The sequence below is a fragment of the Pleuronectes platessa genome, chromosome 13 (genome assembly GCF_947347685.1).
Source record: "Pleuronectes platessa chromosome 13, fPlePla1.1, whole genome shotgun sequence".
NCBI lineage: Eukaryota > Metazoa > Chordata > Actinopteri > Pleuronectiformes > Pleuronectidae > Pleuronectes > Pleuronectes platessa.
The window spans coordinates 20916462-20938646 of NC_070638.1; the positions used below are offsets into that span (position 1 = coordinate 20916462).

The 22185-nt window shown below is 40.8% G+C and overlaps 2 protein-coding genes across 2 annotated transcripts in view; one reads left to right on the plus strand and one right to left on the minus strand.

The window, feature by feature from the left end:
* Positions 1-22185, minus strand: part of astn1 (astrotactin 1) — a 421252-nt gene that overhangs the window by 298163 nt on the left and 100904 nt on the right. Inside the window, exon 5 of the mRNA XM_053438754.1 lies at positions 20378-20527. Within this exon, the coding sequence (XP_053294729.1) occupies positions 20378-20527 (150 nt within the window). The remainder of the gene's footprint in view (positions 1-20377; positions 20528-22185) is intronic.
* Positions 790-13359, plus strand: LOC128455112 (high affinity choline transporter 1). The gene is made up of 8 exons (XM_053438755.1): positions 790-977; positions 1133-1246; positions 2073-2228; positions 6472-6620; positions 8545-8688; positions 8945-9098; positions 9273-9487; positions 11843-13359. The coding sequence occupies exons 1-8, from the start codon at positions 812-814 to the stop codon at positions 12383-12385; spliced, it is 1641 nt and encodes a 546-aa protein (XP_053294730.1). The 5' UTR covers positions 790-811; the 3' UTR covers positions 12386-13359.

Below are 22185 nucleotides of genomic sequence, written 5' to 3' on the forward strand. Positions count from 1 at the left end.
GTCAAGTAGGTGACAACCAGCAGCTAGAGATTAACGCTTTTTTTAAGGTTCTAAGACTTTTCTCAAATATTAATAATTTTTTAAGAAACCATCTGCTCATCACACAGTAACAGTATAAAAAAACACACAGACTGACACACATACACACTAACTTGGCTCTGAAGTGTGTTTACATCCCAATGTATGGGTACAACATCTGTCCGCCATCTTTGTCAGTGCTGCCAAGTATTATGGTGAGACCCCTTTCGCTCTCCGTATCTACATCTTTGCCTTCCCTTGCCTTCTTTTTTCTGCACCTCCACTCGACCTTTCTCCACCCCATCACTCCGTCTGCCAAGCAAGTAGAGTCAGGTCATCCGAGATGTTGCCGCTCCTGTCCTTTTTGCTCCCACCGCAACCTTTTTATTCATTCTTTCTTTGAGAAGACATCTTTTTACCTTGCTCACCTTACTCTCTCTAGTCATTTAAATGAAGCCTAGAGTTTCTGTTCATTGATGTTTATCATGTGTGCTTAATAGCTTCCTGCACATGATGAAAGTACCCTTTTGTTTGTCAGAATCATCTTAGATGACATCTGAAGTTTGGAAGATTTGCCTCCCCCACCCTCCTGTCCTGCAGTCCTACAAATATTTGGACAGACAGTAAATGTGAATGTGATGGTGCATTTTGTATTATTTGCTTTAATTATTTAAACAATCACTTCAAGCTGTGTTGTTATATGATCTTTTGTATTTTGTAGCCACTCAAATCCTTATTTTTGTCCCTTTCAGTCTCTCCATCCAACAGGGAACGGACACAACAGTAGTTCAGGATGGCTCTCAATGTGCTCGGTCTGGCGGTGATGGCAGTGTTCTACCTTTTAATCTTGGGCACGGGCATCTGGTCGGAGGAGAGAAAGTGCAATGTAGATGGAATAGGGATGACTCTATTGGCCAGCTGTAACATCAACTTACTCCTCGGCATTTTCACTCTTACAGGTAAAGCAAATTGGCATATTGCAGGCATGAAATTTGCGATTGAATAAAAAAAGTGTAACTGTCGTCTTAAATTGCTGTCAAGTATGTGTAAAATGTTGTTAATGCACACACTGTATGTCATGTTTCTCCTATAACATGTGTTTGTCTTTCGGCAGCTTCGTGGGTTGGTGGAGGCTTCATCCTTGGTTTAGCTGAGGCAACATACAACCCAACCCTGGGCGCAGTGTGGGCCCTCATGCCTGTGGCTTATGTACTGACCTTCTTCTTAGGTGAGTGGCACAATTGATCCTCAAGCCAATAAAACCCTGAACATTAACCTGACCCCCCCTTTCACCTCCTCCTTGATTTGTTTTGTACAAATCATGTCCGCTGATTGAAGTCTGCGGTCAAATTTAATTGGATACAACTTTGTGAGTGAAACTGATCTAAGAGTCCACTGCAGTATCACAGATTTAAAAAGAAACAAAAGTAGGTATGTACTTTATGCAGCCTAACATAGTCTGGTTACACAATACCTAAGGTTGTGCATGCAAGGTCCTGCAGTAAATGCCAGTGGCACTAGTTGTGGTTGGGAAAGTAAATAAACGCTGCAATAAACGCTGATAACATGTGAATACTGCCATTTTAATTGGTCTATCCTCTTTCCCATCTTCTTCACATCTCTGACTTTAAGATTATGGGGTCAAGTTTGGAAGAGGGAAGGTTATCATCATTATTGTTACCTTGTTATCCCTTAGCAGCTATTAAAAGTCCTGTGGGATGATAAAAAAAGTATATGCAGTAATCGTAAGGGATATTTACACCAACTAGGTATAGATAACAATAAAATAAAGTTCACTAAATCCTGTACACATAGATTATTAGGTGTGATTTTAAACTGAACTGATTCCGTCTCTCAAGTGTTGTCGGGCACCTAGCTGCTTCCATACCCCCAGCCCCCCACGGACTCCACACTCCAATAAAAGTGTTGCTCACTTTAAACATAGGACCATGAGAAATAAGGTTGAGGCAACAGGTGCAGAGAGACCTGGATTTCTGACGTTTTTCTGAGAGAGACTCTGACATATATTGCTGATTTAATCACTTCTGCTACAGGTGGCTTTTTCTTTGCCAAGCCCATGAGAGAGAAGAAGTATGTGACAATGATGGACCACTTCCAGCAGAAGTATGGCAACGTCCTGAGCGTTTTGCTAATCATTCCCGCACTAGTGGCTGATGTCCTGTGGGTGGCACGCACACTCGTCAGTCTGGGTAAGTTAGCTCAAACTCTGTCTGTCAGTATATCGTATGCACATACTTACTTAAGCAATCATGCAGGCACCAAAGGATATAGATACACAATGTGCACAAAATAAATAAACCACTAACCATCATGACTTGAGCTGCATTGATGCTTGATGGACTGGGACGTCAGACCGACACCTTTTTAAATAATAGTAGTTGTGCACACGTGGCACACTCATCAGCTTGGGTGAGTTAGCTCACTCTGTAAAACTGTCTGGCACTGAATCGTTTACACACATGTACTTGTGCAATCATGCGGGCCCCCCATAGGTCTAGTTACACAATGTGCGCAAACATTTTAAAGCACAAAAAGTCAAGTGGGTGCAGCTTAGCAAACAGTCACTTAATATTCAAAACTGAACAGTTCAGAGAAAAGAGAGCTGTATGATGCCGGGCAGAAAGAAAATACTGGATTTAGTCTTAAATGTCGGATGGAACCAAGGTCCAGGTTGAAAAGCAGTAATTACTGCAATATATTTGTCAAACACAGACGTTACATGACAAAGCTGTGGATGCTCGTTCTTGCTGCTCCGCTGAAATGAAAACAAAACACATGTTTGATCCTCAGCTTTATAAGCTCAATGAGGGTCAGTCACTAAAATAACTGACTGACTATTATTTCGTGGACTAGGGGACATAAGATTTAAGTGTCTCCTTGTGATACAATCCACCTGTGCTGTTTTATTAAACTTACTACATTTTCCCTATTCACTCTCTAATCTGTAATGATTTAATTGTGCGTGTGTGTGGGAGGGGGGGGGGGGGGGGGGTGCAGCAGTGTTAATTTTGGCAGCTAATTTTGATTTAGTCTTAGTCTTTTGACGAAAATGCATATTAGTTTTAGTCATATTTAGTCATTTTTATCCTTCTTAGTTTTAGTCTAGTTTTAGTCACATTTAGTCGCCACATTAAAATCCTGTTCTTCCCTTCTCAGGCCCAGGGCCCCTGTGTTGTGTCTAAAACTGCATAATAGTCTAGCTTGCAGTACTTAGGTTGTCCATTAGATATCCCTACCAGCATAGGTCTATAGCAGGGGTCGGCAACCTTTACTTTCAAAAGAGTCATTTTGCCCCCTCTTCCCCCAAATAAAATTTGTCTGGAGCAGCAAAACATATTGATAACAAAGCTAATAAAGTTTAATATAAAGTTATACTATACTAAACTATAGTTTGTTGCATTAACGAGATTATAGAAAGACAAAGAAAACTCTTGACATTTTATTGCTATTTGTACCTGTTACAACAAAGGAAAACACAGAATGCTTATGAAAAGAAGAAAATACACAGGCAAGTGTGACCTACTTTGAAATAAATTAAACACAGAACTTTGTAGGGCTATTTGAGTCCTCCTCGTATTTATGGGAAATGTATGAAATAAGAAGTACCCTATTTTGAAATAAATAAAAACATATAGCTGCAGCCTAATAGCTTTAAAATATATATTTAGTTTTAAATGTGAAAACAAAAAGTGAGAGCAGGTGAGGCTGGAGGCGAACACAGAAACTGAAGCTCGGTACAAACCAACTGCAGCTTCTGCTCTGATCAAGAAGCTGCTGCGCTGATCTCTGAGCAGCTGAGACCAGAGAAACTCTGTGTTTTCACTGTTTCCACTTTTAAGAAGCTGCCGGTGAGTCAGTGAGCGGCTTCTTCACGTGAACGAGCTCTGATCTTGTGTCTCTGAGTGAGTGAGCAGGGCGGGGGGCGGAGCCTCGGGACCGGTGCGCTATCTGGGGCGCACACACACACTCACTCGCCCGCTCCTGATACTTCATGACGGCCTGATACGTTGATGTTAGAAAAAATTATGTAACTTAGTCAACCACCAACATTTTCGTCTCGTCTCGTCAACGAAAGTTAAAATAGATTTAGTCATAGTTTTTATTTTCAAAGAATTGTTTTCATTACGTCTTCGGCTCGTCTTTGTCATGGGAAAAAGTTTGTTAACGAATATTTTTCGTCATGGTTTTCGTCAACAAAATTAACACTGTGGTGCAGCAGAGAAAATGTGTGTGTACAAAATGTTTTGTAGAGTGTGTTTTTAATTGTTTTCTTTTCCAGTGTTATTTGTGAAAGGTGATCAATTATAGCTTGTTGTGTCGTTACAAACTTCCTTCCATTGTTTGTTCCAAGATTCTCAGTGACTGACAATACTTTGACTATAATTTGAATCAGTCAAAGTCCTAAAGAGGGGAGCTTTGAAATCCATTGACAGTGTCTGAGTCACTGTTTTGACACACCACAAAAGGACTGGTAGAGAGGCAGGAATGTTCCTGGGACGTTTTTTATCCAAACCTGTTAAACTAATATAGAAATAGGGTTACCCTCACTCATCAGTAAAACCTCCTGACGTTGTTTATTGTACAGTTATGGATACATGACTGATGTGTGCGTGGCATCACACCACATACAAAAACACTTGACACTCCATAGAGAGTGCACTGAGCATTTGACCCGCAGGGGCGTTGTTGCTGGGAGACTGTGTGTCTGTGTGTGCATGTGGGCCAGTGCCAGTGCCAGAGAGGATTATACTTTTAAAACACACACCCCCTCCATGCACAATAGTGATCCATGTATTAACAACACAATCATGGTCAAATTTCTGCCAGGAAGAAATTAGGTACAGAACCGACAGGTTGCAATGGGAGTGTGTCTGTGTCCTTTGTATGTGTGTGTGTGTATGTTTCTATGTGCGCACTCTTTGGGCACCTTGGTGCTGCCCATTAAGCCCCAGAGCCCCCTGAATTATTGTACTCCTAAATTTAGCACAGAGGGGGAAAGCATAGCACAGCAAAGAACAGATAAGACAATCTACAGCTATGGGAAACAGGCCATCCAGATATTATTAACAAAACATGTTGCATCATGCCTTGTCATAAAGTAAATTACTGGACAAACAACAACAAAATGCACATGTTTGATCTGGAGGTGTGTCTACACATATCTAGATCAGGTTTAGATCTGGTCGAGATGGATTACAGTTCGCATATGGAATCAGAAAGCATGTGACCACATGTGGTTCAGATTTTACTCCTCTGATAACCTGTCATCTCATTAAAACTGGATTATGCAGCAAAGTTAAACAGAATACCTTCAAATCCAAAAGAAAACTGAAGGTCTGGTCATGTGACCAGATGCGTTTCAGTGCCAAGTGAGAACAGGTTAGTATCGGTAGTATATTTTTGTTTTAAGGGTAATGAAGAAATTATGATCTCTTTTAGATAATCAAGCAGAATTAATAAAAAAACAGAAATCATATTTTTGTAAAGTGTCATTGAGCCAAAGGCCAAGCTGAAAAGGTCAAGCATGTATCATCAAGACGATACAATGCTATAGTGGGTGAGACAAACAGCGGTGGTGGTGGGCTGGTTTAGAGGGTGGCAGGGTCCGCAGGGAGATAACAAGTCAGCAGGGATGGTGAGTGGCGAGCAATGGTGCCGATCTGACACTTCTCTGTTTAAGGGCATTGTTGTGGTTTGGCTGCAGGCTGCGGCTGGGGGGACCCTGGCAATGTGGCAGAAGAGACGGTGAAGGTAGTGACATTTTGCTTGCCTTGTTTGAGTAACAAGATTTGTATTTGTATTAACTTGTTTACATTTACCAATAATTTTACTTGAAGACAATTCTCTGTACACTGATCTTCAGTTTTCTGACTTTAATCAACATTTGTGACTATTTGAAGTGAGATACTTTACCAAAGTTTGTGAACAAGGAATAATTTGAAGTCACAATCAATAGGCTGCCTCTCTTATGTTTCTATATGGTTGTGTTGCCTGGTTACTCTATCTAAGCAAGCTGATGCTTTGCCAAACATGTTTTAGTGTAACTTTACTAATAACTCAGACTTCTAGAAATGTAAGGTATGGCTATTTGTTGGTAAAAGTTTGTTTGTCGAGGTTTTTTGGGGGAAAATACAACATTAAGGCAACAAGACAATGTCATTGCATGGCTTCTTAAATCCTAAGTCAAAGTACTAGAGATTGGATTCATGTATATTAGTGTGTGTGAGAGAAAAACTTAAACGCAGAAGTGAGACTGAGAACCTATAGGTTCTCAGTCTCACTTCTGCATTTAAGTTGAAACACTAATGAAACACTTAGAGGAAATATTATGTAAGAAGTTGCATGAATCTGTTGCTACCATCATCTGTACATCACAAGGCCTGCTGACTCTCTCAGTACTCCTGCACTCACCACGCTGCTGTGTTGTTCCAGGGGGAACTATGAGTGTGATCCTGGATCTGTCCTACGTCTACTCCATCATCATCTCCTCAGTGGTGGCCATAATCTACACACTGCTGGGGGGGCTCTACTCTGTGGCTTCCAAAGACGTTATCCAGCTCATACTCGTCTTTGTCAGCCTGGTGCGTAAACACCAAGAATCCAAATAATTGTTTAAATAAGGAATTTGATATCGATGTTGTAGACTTACCACGAGCTACGAGACTGTGATTATAACCCCATTGTGTTATATTCTCCTGAAGAAGCCACAAGCTATTTGTAGTGTGCCTTTTTTTGAAGAAATTGTAATTTCTTGATTCTTGTTGTTCTAGGTTTGTACCCTCGTGGTTGAATGCACTTATTGTAAGTCGCTTTGGGTAAAAGTGTCAGCTAAATGAAACGTCAAAAAAAGTCCATGTGATATCAACTGCATTTTAAGAGTAACATGTTTTAGTCAAAATGTCAAGGAGAAGGACCACACTACCAACATCCTCAGGAATAATTGCAACATCTCTGATTGGTGGAGCATTTATTACAGTTCAAATATGATTTCACTTTCTAGCAAGCTGCATTTTTTGGAGATGAGTTAGAGAAAGTCCAAGTTAGTTCGGGGGCCGGCTTGTAAGTTCTGTACCATGTCGCTGAAAACACTAAAGTTAAACTCCTATACACTATATTAAACGCTACATACAAGACACAAACTACAATGTATTGCAACACTATCTACCTACTAATTCCACAAATGTCTGTCTGTATGTGGAACCTGTATCTCTTGAACCTATAATCTAATCAACTTCACACTTGGCATGTCTTTTATAAATCGCACGTCTCCGCGTTGCATGCATTTTGCGCTCTGCGTCAAGGATAAACGCTTCACTTCCTGTAGCCAGCAGGTGGCGCTGTGATTTTAAGTCATGATTTCTTTGTAGATGTCATCAGGTCGCAAGTCTTGACTTACATTTCAATTTGGACTAGATTGGACCAACTATGTCTGTACAAGTTCAAAAGAGCAAAATTTTAGAAAATCGCCAAAATGGGCACCACATCCAAAATGGCGGGTTTCCTGTTTAGTCTAGCATATCTATCCAAGAGACTTATTTCTTTGTCATGAAAAGACACATGTCCCTATCGATTTTTGTAGATGTAGGCCAATCGATTTTGTTAAAAAATTGGTTAAGAGGAAACCTAGGGGCTGCGTTCCAGGTGGCGCTGTTGAGCCATTTTGCCATGCCCATTTCCAAATACTCCAGATTACGGACATTTTCACCACTTTCTAATTTACTGCAAACTTTGAAAGATTGTTTAGCATGTTGAAGCCCTCAAAAAGCCCATTCATTACGCTTAGAATAATCCTTACAATTTCAATAGGGCCTCTCACCATTCGGTGCTTGGGCCTTAATAATTGGATGGGTTAACAGACCTCCAGTGCACCGTAGCTGTCAGTGGGGGAGTGTCAGTGTGCCTTCAGTCTATGGGCGGAGTTGAATCTTATTCTATGTCCTTAGATTAACTACAGCATCGATTGGCATCTGGTAGTCTGCGTTAATATTATCCATTTTTTTTATATTGCCCATTAAGACTTATTTTAAAATAAAAAAAGGTGAGGATATCTATATTACTCTAAAAGGGATCATCCATTTGACACAGGTCTTTTGCTGCTCAGCAAAATGGCATAAAAAATACAAAATGAACGTGATACATACTTAGAGAGTAGAATATGGCCTTAAGGACAGTGTGGATATCAGCACAAATATATCAAATGAAAAACTCATCAAATGAAAGACTCAAACCTATAAGCTTTTTTCTGTCTAACTTAATTTTTTCTTCATGTGTGTACATTTGTTGTTGTTTGTTTTGTGTATATGTATAAATATAGAGGAAATTATGGACAGATGAGATGTATGTACATTTAACCACAGTGAGAAATACAAGTTGTATATAGCCTCTCACAAACAGGAGCTTCAACTCTAGCTCTACTTTCAGATTCCTAATTCCAAGTGTCTGACTGAAAACACCCCCCTTGGACTCATAATCAGATTGGTTGTGTCCTTTTGTTTGTGTATACAGTGGGTGTGTGTTCCCTTCCTGTTGACCAACCCTCACTCTCTGGACATCTCGCTGACAGCCTACAACCAGACCTTCCAGGCTCCCTGGGTCGGAACGGTGAAGCTCGACGAGGCCGGAAAGTGGATTGACGACTTCATGCTGCTGGTGAGTGGAGTGTGAGACAATATATGCATCTACAGGCAGCTCTGGATGTTTTCTGATACGCAGCTCATGCAGCATTTACATAACTCCTGCCTTCACAGCAGTTAAAATAAATAGAAAGCAGAGGTAAAATTAAATTGTCTTATTTGATTAGATATGGTATCAGCCAAGCATACAACAGCAAGTCATGGGAGGATTGCTCCCCTTGTCTTGCAACTAATTTCTGTCATCATGTCTCATTTCATGTTGCTTGTGCCAGGCTCTGGGGGGCTTGGCCTACCAGGCGTTCTACCAAAGGATCCTGTCAGCCTCATCTTACACCCAGGCTCAAGTGACCTGCTATGCCTCCTCCGCCTTCTGCCTGGTGCTGGGTATACCCTCTGTGCTGGTGGGAGCTGTGGCTGCATCTACAGGTACATATTAGAGAAACTTTGGAAAACCCAAGTCTCTACATTAGCCTTACATCTTGAATAAAACTGAATATAGCTTCATCGATCAGATTTAACCCCAGTTTCTTCTTTCATTTATGTATTCCTCCCCTTGCCCTTTGATTGCAATCCAAAGTAATCACCTATCCTTCCTTCCAGACTGGAACGCAACCAGCTATGGATTGCCCACCCCATATGAGCGTGACCAGGCAGGCTCTATCCTCCCTATCGCCCTGCTGTACCTCATGCCAGCCTACATCTCTGTCATCGGCATTGGAGCTGTCGCTGCCGCTGTTATGTCCTCCATGGACTCAGCTCTTCTGTCCGCCTCATTGTTGTCTTCAAATATTTACAAGAACATCCTCAGGAAGCAGGTGAGAATTCTGGAGAATGATGTAGATTGTGATAACAGTATGTCCTTGACCTAATCTGAAATTATAAATATTTACATAATTTCAATCGATCGTTCCAGTCACTATTCTGACGGTTCCCGTTACATTGCGTCATGTCTTCTTTTATCAATGTGTTTAAAAACGTGTCTCATAAACAAACTCAAAGTTAACTTCAGGACTGTTCATGTCCTAATAACTTGCGATTAGTGTTGGTGTGGGAGGGAGGACACTCAGACAGGAGACTCTGACATTGTATAAACCAACCGCTGCTTCTGCTCTTATCTGAAATCGCCAACAATCAACAAGCGACAAAGGAACATTTTTAGTCGCACTTGAACTTTTTTGCTTGCACCTGCTATCATAATGGGTGCACACTGGACCTCGGCCGTGTGCGGCGCGTAACTATACATTTACCGACACACAATCGTTTCACTGACAGTGATCAGGCAAAATCGACCAATGCTGGTCACTGGCTGATCAATTGGTGCATCCCTAAATCTGACAGATCTTGATGATCGATGATTTCTCCAGAACGAGATGCTTGGCATTTGCCTTTTTTTTAAATATGTATCTTGAAAAATTAAGAGGGTTTCTATGAAATTGTTCATGATGCCCAGTGGAAGTATTGTAATACTTTTGTAATGCTTTGACCCCTACTGATTATGCCTTGTGTTGAAGGTCAAATTGTACTTATAGTGGTGAAATATCTCAACCTCTGCCAGGCAGACTGGTACAACATCTTGTTCTGACATTAACTATTCTCAGAGGATTGATCCCAATTATATTGCTGATATCGGGATATTAATCCTGCACAACCATAAGGTCAAAGCCCCTTTTACTTTTAAACTAATTCTAGCAAATCTAATAACGTTTTCATCAGCCTTAACTATACTATACTTGTTAATTGCTAATTGGCATATATTAGGATGCTAACATAAACATTAGAACTGCTTACACTTAGATGTTAGCTTTGTCATAGTATCGTGACATGCTAGTGTTGTCTTTTAGCTCAGAGTATAGCCTCACAGTTCTGCTAGCATAGTGGTAGCCCTATCACATACCTGGCACAAAGTAAAGCAAACAGCTGTGCTAAGTGGGATGCAAGTTTCTTTGCTATTTTCAGACCAACATAGCTGTCATTTTCCCATACATTGCCAATGCTTTTGAGCTGGGCACATTTTAGCACCCATGGTTGGTCTTAAAATGATATCTGGTCAGGTGTATCCTTTCCACTTTGCTATCTTGAGGCAGCAGAAAGGGAAAGACCTACACTCCTGGTCAGTTTTTCACTGTTATTTTAAGGGAGCATAATCAAGATAGTAATATATACAGTACATATATAGGCAAGTGCACAAAGTACATTTACTCTTCTAGTTACAAATTGGAAACCCACCATGACATCACCCATTGGTTTTTGAAATTATAACTCCTGGGAGACTGAATTCTGATTGGTTTAGTGCACATGTCCTTAAACGATGCCTAACCCGATATTTAAAGAAAAAAGTGCACAAAACGACATTTAAGAAAGGCTTTTTAATTTCCAAATATATGAACTGTTTAAAGTAGATTAAAAAGTGTTTTATAACTTGTATGAACTGTTAACAAAAGTTTAGACTATACTTAAATAAATAAAAATAAATATAAAATACACACACGCTCTGACTCGTGACTCTAACTTCGGTGCCTGAGCCAATTGAAGACTCAGGGTCGCTTTTCCATCACTTGGAGACCCCCGTGTCTCCGCGGCTGGGGCTGTGAACAGGCGAGGCCTCGGCCCGCCTTCGTCCCCCCAAAATGCAGACGCTTTTGTGAAACCTTTCTCGGCGTGGTCTTCGTTCCTCCCGCCCCTGGCCTGTCCAAGCCGACTCAGAGCCAGCCAGCACCAGGGAGAGGTCTCGCGAGGAGATCCTCCCTCACTTGCACGGAAGCCATGACGCACGCGTAGCGGGCAGCCCGGAGAAAAGAGTTTGTCCACCGGCAGCCGCCCCCGACTCATGCGGGGGCCCGACGAGAGGCACCCCTTCCCTTGAAGGAAGGAGTAGAAGTGTGAGGAGGCGGGAGGAACCAAGATCTCAGTCTTTAATTGGCTCAAGCACCGAAATGAAGCAGGTTGTATTGGAACCGGTGCCATATTGGAACCGGTTCTCAGTACCCAACCCTAATAATGAGTCAATTCATTGCTAGTCTTTTACACTGCTGTAACTTATGGATCCTGTCTTTGTAAGAGTATGTGATTGCCAAGGAGGCCTTATGTCCAGATGATCCTTAAATCTTTTACATTTTCTAAAGAAGATTAACGTGAAACGCAACTCATTGTCATCCGTTTTACTCCTTCAGGCTTCAGACTGTGAGATGCAGTGGGCGATCCGTATCTCAGTGGTGGTGGTGGGTATGGCTGGCACCGCGCTTTCCTTCCTGGACAGCAGCGTCCTGGTCTTCTGGCTCGTGGGTGCTGATATGTCCTACACAATCATGTTCCCTCAGCTAGTCTGCATCCTCTTCTGCAAGGTGTCTAACGGTTATGGTGCCAGCGTGGGCTACATGATTGCAGTATTCATAAGGATCTTGAGCGGCGAGCCCCTCATAGGCCTGCCACCCGCAATCAGGTTCCCCGGCTGTCGGCTGGATGCCAAAGGAGTCTTAACCCAGTACTTTCCCTTCCGCACTACCATCATGGTCATGTCACTTGTGTCCATTCTGCTGTTCTCCTGGTTGGGGTCCATCGTTTTCAACAAGGACCTGCTTTCCGAGAAGTGGGATGTGTTTAGGATCAAACGCAAGCAGATTTCTGCGGCAAGAGCCACGGACGACAAGAGGAACGACTCGGCTAACGAAGAAGCCTCCACGGCAAGGGAGCTTCTGGACACCACCAGTCTCTAAAAAGCCTCGCAAAAATGGAGGGAAGGTGGGCACCGGTTGGAGACAAACAGTTTGTTTGTCTGGTAAGCAAGAGTTCACAGAGAAAACCACGTCAAAGACGGGACATCAAATACAGACTCTTTATTTTATATTTGAATTCTGCCAATAGTTCCCTTTCAACTAAATCTTACTCACTGAAGCTTTTAAAGTTTTGAAAAGTGTTCATTGGGTGTTTTTGTCAAAATGCCCTTGTAGGCTCAAAGGTTCACTGAGTTAAAGATGCAGATTATTTTCAACATTCGTTCCCAGGATGCATATCTGTTTACCCACCTACTTTACATATGAGAATATGTTTCTGCTGAGAAATGAAGACTTAATCTTAAAGAGTTGTTATTTGCAGCCTTCATTACTAAACAATATCTTAGCGATGCTGGGCTTATCGTTGGTAAGACAACATGACAATATCCACTGCTAGACATTTACCTGCAATTCAGTGTGCAACAGCAAGTATAAGCAACTTCTTTAAATCAACAAATTGTGAAACAGGCCAATGATAATTTACCTTCACAGAGAAAGTGGATACATGAATCAAAATCAATAGCATAAGGTTGACACGGCAATGACAGCACTGATATAAGTGATGAGTGGTATTTATAATAAATGCAGCTACATGGATTTCATAAAAAACTAAATGCTTCAGTTTTTCTCTTTTAAAAAAATAGAGCCAAATCCTATGTGACATGGTTTTTTTTACCCTCATTGACGATATACAAATACAAATACTGCATTACTACCCAGCATACTAATTTAATTCCCATGAATAAATTGAAATAAAACAATGCTGTACAATCTTTAACATATATTGAACAAAAGTTAATAAAAAAAGTTGTATTTTAATAACAGGGTTTGATAATTGAACAGGAAAAAGAGGAAATATATTGTTCTCACAGAGTAGTAACTGTATAAAATGCTTGATAATTTCGGAGAAATTATGGCTGTAACTGCAATGTGTCGGGCAATATAAAAAAAACGCCGACTACCCACTGCTTTAACAACCTGACAGTCACAGCAACTTTCCTTTTTTATCTGGTTAGACAAAGAAATATTAAGGGTAGAACTGAAGTTTGAACACGGCACTTCTTAAGTTTAAAGACACAGTTGAAAGCCTGAGGAGCAAGAGAATCAACCTAAAACTTTAAGTGGGCGAGTCACCAAAAGTTTCTTAAACAAAGATATGGCAGCTTCCACCACCGTTTGTTCTAATTAACTTTTGGGAGTGCGGAAAGACTCTACAGTGCAACGTTTGACAAGGCATTTCTTTAAATTAGGGACCAAACAACTTGGGGTTCCTGCTTTAACCAGAGTGGATCCAGACAGACACAACAATGCTCTGCAACGCGACAATGGTTGCTAATTTATCAAAATGTACATATAAAGGAAACAATGGGTCTTAAAAGCAAACACCGACCTGAACCTGATGACAATGGCTCATTTGATGAGCTATTACAGGGCCTCGGTTCTCTGGTTGCTTCAATTATTTCTGTTGTTAGAATAGCCTATATGTTAGTGTTGAAAAAATAAGAAAGCAGTTATTCCTGTGGGTCTACTTTTAAAATAAAGGGATGCCACTCCAGACAGGTTTAAAGTCAATGACCAACACAGATAATGTAAAAATCCCCCCAGCTCCACAGTGGACACACCCCTTCCAACAGTTTAAACTGGGTTTAAATCAGTTCATGACAGCCCTGAAGTACTGGTTCTCAATGAATTGCAGTTTTCCCCTGTTTCTGTGCCAACTGAAAGCCACCACATGCCACACATTGCTCTTCCCGAGATCCCAATTCATAATACACATCGCAGGGCGTCTCTTACTCCGGCTGTGTTTTACAGGGCATGACCCTGAAACCATTTGGAGGCAGGAAGGTGAGACCAAATGGCCCCACTGTGAAGTAATGGGACAGAATAGATGTCCAGAAGAGCCCAGGATCACAGGCTGAGAGGAAGCAGACAGGGGCGAGGGTGTTGTGCGAGCCATGGCTGACCAGCGCCTGACGCCAAGAGCCATCCCTCTCTGCAGCCCCAACTCTAAAAGGCACAACGGGCTGCCATTAAATAACCCTGAAATAATAGAAATTTGGTCACAGTGGCAGGAGAACAGATCCAGTAATGGGCCTGCAATCATGAGCTGAATTGATGTGGTGCGCACACACACGCACACACAAGGATTTTTATCTTTCGACCAGCATCTGAGAAATCTACTATTTTCGTTCTGTCTTTGACTTCTTGTGTTTTCTTTGTAGTTGAATCACTAAGACAATTTTCTATAAATTATTTTGCTACTTTGTGTAGATACCAAAATGATAATCATTTCTGCCAACGCAATCCATCTTGGATCCACACCAAGAGGATATATTTATGTTATTGTTATTACACCTGTCACTATAAAGCTATCTTGGTGGACAAATCATTAAACTGGTTGTTTAATTATTAATATAAATACAATATAGCTCTCAATATTCCCTTAATCTACTACAGAGCTATACTTACATTTGGGATGGTGTGACTAATCTCGACAAGTGATCAAAGCAACCTCTGTGATGTATGCAGAAGTAATGGAACAGTGTAACATGAGTTAACTCTTCCACCTTTAGACATCATTAACTTCAGTGTTGTTTGGTGCACAATTCTGATCAATATACACCTGCTCAGCAATTATAATCATGAAATAGTGATGGGGCCTGAAGGTCTGGGGCCACACCAGGCCATCTCTCTGACATCCCCTACTCCCATTTGGCATATTTGGTAAGTTTAGTTGCTTCAGAGGAAACTCTGGAGTCCATTTAAAGTGCTGACACATGGAGGGAAGAGAGGCACTTGGGCGTCTTCAGCAAAAAGGGGAAGAGTCATTACCTCACCTGCCAGTAATGGCCGCCTTGCACACGCACAAAAGTTGTCCACTGAGGACAACAAAAGTTCTGTTTGTGCATTTTTTATGACAAAGATGAAAATCATTGACTGGAATTTCCAACAAACAGCGATTCCAAAAATGCATGATGCTGATCTAATTATGTGCTTAGACAGCCTCATTCCTATGCAGGAAAGTTTGGAGGATACCACCCTGTACCTGGAAGCACTGCCATTTTAAAGTTGTGAATGTGTGTGTGTGTGTTTGAGTGCATTCCAAGGCATGTTCTTACACCAAGCTTGCACAACAGATATATCCATATATATTCTAATCACAGCACAGGGATTTTCCTTCTTTCTTCATGCTAATTAACTTGCTCTCAAAATATTAAAAATATCATTAGATTAATTACGATGAAATCTTTCTTTCCTTTTTCTGAGCATTGAGCTTGGGTATCATACTTCCGGATTGGGTTGAGGACATCAAGGATTTTGGAAAACACTCATTGATGCAGCCAGAGAATGAGAGGGCAGTAAAGACAGTAGGAAAACTCAAGAGCAAAGCATCTGCTGAAGAAGAGTTGCTGCAGGACTGCAATAGACTGGCTCTCCAGCCTTATATGGTGGATATTGAGTTTGTCTTCTTGAAATATCTATTGTTGACACTGCAACTGGCTTATCCTGGATGTAGCAATTGACTTTATGTGGAGGGAAATATTACTATAACTACTTTATTGCTGCAGATGAGAATCTGAAATCATCAGCCAGTGACATAAATGTATGTAACTCATAGGGACCTGTGCCTCGTCTTTAAATTCATTCATACGTATTTGCGGGAACACTTTATATTAGGGAAGTGCTTTATAATGACTGATAAAGAGCCAATATGCTACTTATATACATGCTTATAAGCCACTTGGTAATGCTTAATACTTGCTCCCTATTATAAAGTGTTACCGTATATACATGTTGTTGCTAGAGGGTTGATGAAAAACCGACTAACTCCAGGTCTAGTTGATCAGGGCTCAATAGTAATGTGTTGGGCAACCACTGATATGCTAGCCACCACATGAGTACTAGTTACAGAAGCTCTCTGTCCAACCAGCTTGTCCTTTTTTCTCCGCTCACCCCAACCGGTCGAAGTACATAAATAATTGAGAGACAGTTGGTATGTCGCTACAGGTAAGAAGTAGAAAATCAGTCTAAGAGCACTAACATCCATTATTACACCAAATTGTCTAATCTAAGCATAATTGTTGTTTTTTATTTCATATTATACATTCACACTGGATTTGACTTTTCTAAAAAGATAATTTTTAGTACCCATAAGGTGCCGGCAACTACTATGATGTGCAGCAGAGAATCTAGTTATCTTGGGCCAATCAAAAGTCTCAACCACAATCCAGAACCCCTGTGTCCAGTGCTCTCTCAGTGCCGACAGTATATATTGTTATGACAATGATTCATACGACAGTCTCATGTTGTCTGACTTTGGTTTGGCTTCAAGAAGCTAATACAAGCGTCCTTGTTAAAATGAATGCGTATTGGCAGAGGGCAGGCTCCTATAGGAGCTTTTGCAGTGCTCTAACAACTTCACACTAGCTTTTCTTTTGCAACTCGTAGACATTAGTCACTTTATCAACAGGTAAATAGACACAGCTTGTTGTAAATGTTCAAATATATCATGCATTTTGTCACTTCTCAAGAGAAGTTCAAGATTAAGGAATTCACATTTTACAAAGTTGTCTCTTCAGAATTTTTTTTTCTGAGACAGTACACCCACGTTTCAAAATAATCTATAAAGCCTCCCCCGCTAGCAGGAGAGGTAAATATTACTGTGTTGTTTGCAGTTCACTGATGTTACAGAGTTTTGGGACGCTTAGGTTTTTTAATATTCCAAAACCGCCATTTGGAGCTGCCGAAGGTGTCAAGTGTTGCTTTCTGTGAGGTGTTGGGGGCATTCGCCCTTTGTACTCGGCCTCCATTATTGATAAAAGGGTTTAGTGAATGTTGTTTTCCTCTGCTCCGTTTCTCTGTTCCAAGAACTCATCAGTGCCACGGTGGTTGCAAGAATGCAATGAACCAGTCAAGGTCAGAGAGCATGACAGACAGGAGGCACCATGTTCTGGGAATCATGTCGCCAGTCTACCACTCATTAATGAGATAGAATTAAAATAAATGAGTGATAGAATTTAATGAGCACAGTGAATACACTGCTTATGTTCCTGTTGGCAGTGTTATCACAATCCTATTACATTCTTTGTTGACAGTGTAGACCTGAGACACATCAAATGTGCACAGTGTTCTCGCTCTCTCTCTCTATCTGCTAGAAAAGTAAACTTCTGCAGTTTTTCCACAGCCACTAGAGCCACAGAAATGTTTTTAATTGGGCTGAAAATAATACACCCATGCATCCATGTGTGTAGGAAAGTGAATTATGGTCCGAGGTCAACACAAATTTCCAAGGTGACATTTGGAAAATGTCGCAAGCTTCTTTTTCTGTTTATCATGATGGGATATTTTCTTCCAATTTCATGACCAGTAACCTCTTTCTTATACTGTCCCTTGTTCCCCAGTCTCCTCTTGCACGCTACAACTCCCTCACTATCACAGGGCAGGGAGATGGGAGTTTGGGAGGTCAGCGGCGGGGAGTACAAATGAACACAAGAACAAACAGTATTTAAAGAATCAGTTGACACACCTTATTGAATACAAACTAGCAGTTAGGCACCTTTTAATGGTGGTTTCCTCACTTCTTTTTTTGTTTTTTAGCTTTGAGTCAATTTCCACCCCTGCTCTCCTGTCTCCTTAGCGTACAGCGTGCGCTTGCTGCTTGCACACTCGAAAAATCCTGTGTGTGGTTCCTTCAATGCTCTATGAACGGTCCCACGTGATGCAGCAGCTCATCAAAACGGGACCCAGACATACACAGATCAGATGTTCCTCCGATGTGAGACACTGTTACCTTTAGCGCCAGTGATGTCTTTAAAGAATTAGTGCAGAGGCAGGGATGAAGATCTGTCACTTTCTAACATTATAGGTTACAAATGGTAAAGGCTGGTTGCTTGTTTATCAGTTAGTAAGATTAACAACTTGTCACTGTGAGGTTTGATCAGCTCAATCAGGCTTAATTTATAAGACGTCGTTATCAGCCGCATACATCTATCTGAATCTAATGCTCAGAATTACTTTTTAAACTTAATTTTCAATGATGCTGGCTGGCCATTTTCACAATGAATGCACTCTGTGTATGTTATTATGTGTTATGATTATACATGCATTCATGTAAAAGCAGGATTTTATCGTTGTCTCTCGTTATATTTGGGGGGGAAGAGTCTTAATTTGTAAAGTAACTAAATGAAATTGCAACACTCAAGTAATGTAAATGTACTTTGTTACATCCCATAATTGTTTACCCCACACTAATGCAAATAAACTTTAAAAGTTATAATAATAAAATGCTTATTTCTCGGACTATATGATACAATTTCAGTTTTTCTATTCTCTTAGTCTATGTTAATCTCACAAATGGGTGACTGAAGTTCATCCACCTTTTTAATTACAGCATGAGAGAGTTGCACCAAAATCATAGTTTTCTCACTGGCCTGTTCAGGATGAGTTAGTAACTTAGGAAAATTATGCAGATAGAAAATAAAACAATAGAGAGAAAGGAGTATATAATTGTTTATTCACTCAACATTCACACTATGTGAAGACTCCCACATTTGGGTTATTGTGGATCATAACATTGGGTTTATCATCAGGATGCTGCAAAGAGCTTGTGTGTCCTGAAATAACTTTCTAACACAACTTTGTGTTTTCTCACTTTATTATTGATAACCTTTGTCCAATAAGCTTTGAAATAGAGGCCCAGGCTTCTTGGGAGTTTCCCAAAGGGCATTCCTAATATTGTAAATGATTAAACCTGTGCGGTGGGATTCAGTGACTCAACGTGTCTTCGTTATAGAGCGATGTGAGATAAATATTTGGTGATAAAAAAATGCACCGCCGGGCATTGATCACTGTCGCTGCAAGATGAACCTAATAACCTGATGATTCATTTTTATTAAATGAAAAAAGTATATCAGCTATATATAGTGGGCATGAGATATATGAGTGTACCATGGACTGAATTGGCGCCAAGTCTGTGAGGGGGTGGTGTAAAACTAAAAGTCAAAGTTGGATCAAATTCTAATTCTAATGACCGAAAATAATACTTCCGATTTCAGGGTGAAAAAAATAGTATGATTCCGGCCTAACAGGCAGTTTTTAACAAGCTACCACCAGGTTTAAACTAGTTGAGGGTCTGATATCTCTCTGATTTCAGTACTCGATTTACCCTTTAAAATTGTCTGAGTTATAGAAGTCTAAAAATATGTTTGGTGTCATTTTAAGTGTTGGCTAGCTGCAGCAGAGGTCAACATGCTCCATGTTGGCAGATAGGACATGCGACAAACAAAAAATTCAAAGTGCAAGGAGTATTCCTTCAAATGAGCTCTCTTATCACACTGATGTACGTTCAAGTGTCAATTGCGATGAAACATCATTGGCTCTAAATGGCGTCATCTACATCATTTTGGCTAAGTTTTGTACAGTGAGAGGAGGTGGAGATGTATCACCCATGTTTATGTAGAGTCTCTAGGTGAAACTGGCCAACTGTAACTATGCAAGGCACACTAGTGGCTGAAAAATTGGACTATGGGCAGAAAATCAGACTGGATGGTCTCTGGTTCGACTCCACGGTGCGACAACAAAAACATAGCTGGATGGACAACACCTGGATCTGTCCAAGAGGACTCTCCCTACTCCACTGTCTAAGTGCCCCTGAGCAAGGCACCTTACTGCCCCAACACCTGCTCCCCGGGCCCCGTGCATGGCTGCCCACTGCTCTGTGTGTACTCCTGTGTTCACCAGATGGGTCAAAAGCAGAAGACAAATTTCCCCCCATTTGCATGTCGTGTGTCTGTGCATGTGTTTGGGACCAATACATGTATCTTATCTTATAGTTACTGCTGGTAGCGGTTAGACTCACGGAGCGGCGTTGTTAAATGTGATCTATTTTCTTCTTTGGTCTGTCAGAGGGTAAATCTGTGGGAGGGAGTGACTCACCGCGGGTGTTGCTGGAGAGACGCTTGCGCTGGCTGGTGGAGGTGTTGTGTGGCAGCAAGGTGTTCTGCTGGTGGTTGCTGTCGATGGGACTCGTGGCGATGATGTTGTCCTTGTATTTGTTCATCAGAGCCAGCTTGGTGTTATCGCTCACTGTGGAAGACAAAGTGGTATTTAATTACAAACGCGACGAAACAAAAAAGACATGGGAACAGCGAAGACACAAACTGTGCTGACTGAAAGCTTTCGCTCAAAATTGACAAAGCAGCCACTTAGAGAAAAAGATGTCTTGTTCTTGGCTTGATGGAAGAGGTTTCATAACCTCAATGTAGCGAGTACAGTACTGCTACGAAAAGCCTTCCAGCATGTTGTTTACAGGGGGAGTCAAACAGCCAGAAGTAAAGAGTGAGAAAAGCTGGCATGAAATGAAAAGTCATTAAGGGAATATTCAGAAAGCCTTTAACTCTCACTGGATGAAATCATCGGTTTGTAATATTAAGAGATTGCGTTACACGGGGATAATTTAAAAAAAGATGAACAGGATTCTTGTAATAAAATCATTAGACCCCCACTCGTTTTATTCATGCTTCCAGGCAGGGGTTGAATTGGGTTTTCTAAGGCGAAAACCCAATTCAGCAAAGTGTGGGACATTGTAAGATGTTACAAGACTGAAATCGCTCAGCAAAAACTGCAAACAAATTTAAAAGCTTCACCATAGTGGTTGAGTTGTGCAAGTATTACAAAACTTGGACCACACATTTCTAAAGCCTGTTAGCATTTACCTCAATCAGCAAGTAACTCACATAAATCTTCAGGATAATTTTTCCATGATCATTTTTGGAACCTTTGCCTCTTATTGATGTCATTTGTGCATATTACTGTCCCCTCATGCCACAGATCACATATAAACTTCACAGTTGTTTTATTTTTCATTTGCTTCCTAACGTGTGTGTGTGTGTGTGTGTGTGTGTGTGTGTGTGTGTGTGTGTGTGTGTGTGTGTGTGTGTGTGTGTGTGTGTGTGTGTGTGTGTGTGTGGCTAGAGAAAGAGAGAGAACGTCTTTGTGTGTAATGTTTATATTTTTTACATATTAATTCACGTTGGTCTGAAACTCTAAACACAACCACTAACTGTTAATTTATTAATGATTCACAATGTGAAACAGTGCCGGACGTGTTTGTTGTTAGTGTCTGTACGTTTCTGATGCCGTTGATGATGCCTGATTATCGGTTCATTGATTGAACAGCAACCTAGAAAGGTCACTGATAACATTAGTCTGAAATCTCTCTCTTTGTAGTCTGGAGAATTTCTCATTAGAGCACATTACGTTGACTGGGTGATTCAATATTTCAAGTATCGTATGATGATACGATACTGAAAAAGACAATTCAATCCCTGTGTCGGTCTACTAGTCACTCCACTATTACATGAATTCTGATGAAATATCATTCATGGTTCCCGAAGAATGAAAAATGACTTAGCTGATGTGCTGACTTTTACATCTTGCACCACCACTAGACTCACACTCTTGACATTCTCTTAAATTATCTTGACATTTTTGGCAGATATCTAAGGTCCCCAGAGGATGAACCCTCATTTCTCTTGTGGGGCCACCATCAAGTCCATTTGAAGGTCAGATTGGTTGGATTGCAATGAAATTTTGCACGGAAGTTTGTTGTTTTTTCTGTGATTGCTGCAATTATGTTATTAGTTTAAGCTAGTTTAGAGCTAATTAACAAATGTAAGTATGCTGACAAAGTAAACTTCTTTTTAAGACTTAATCTGTGGTTAAAGATGAAAAACGAACTATCT

Excerpts from the sequence above, each read along its gene's own strand:
- LOC128455112 (XM_053438755.1), top strand. The coding sequence starts at position 812 with ATGGCTCTCAATGTGCTCGGTCTGGCGGTGATGGCAGTGTTCTACCTT. Across the intron at positions 978-1,132 it reads CGGCATTTTCACTCTTACAG|CTTCGTGGGTTGGTGGAGGC; the intron begins GTAAAGCAAATT and ends GTCTTTCGGCAG. Across the intron at positions 9,099-9,272 it reads AGCTGTGGCTGCATCTACAG|ACTGGAACGCAACCAGCTAT; the intron begins GTACATATTAGA and ends CCTTCCTTCCAG.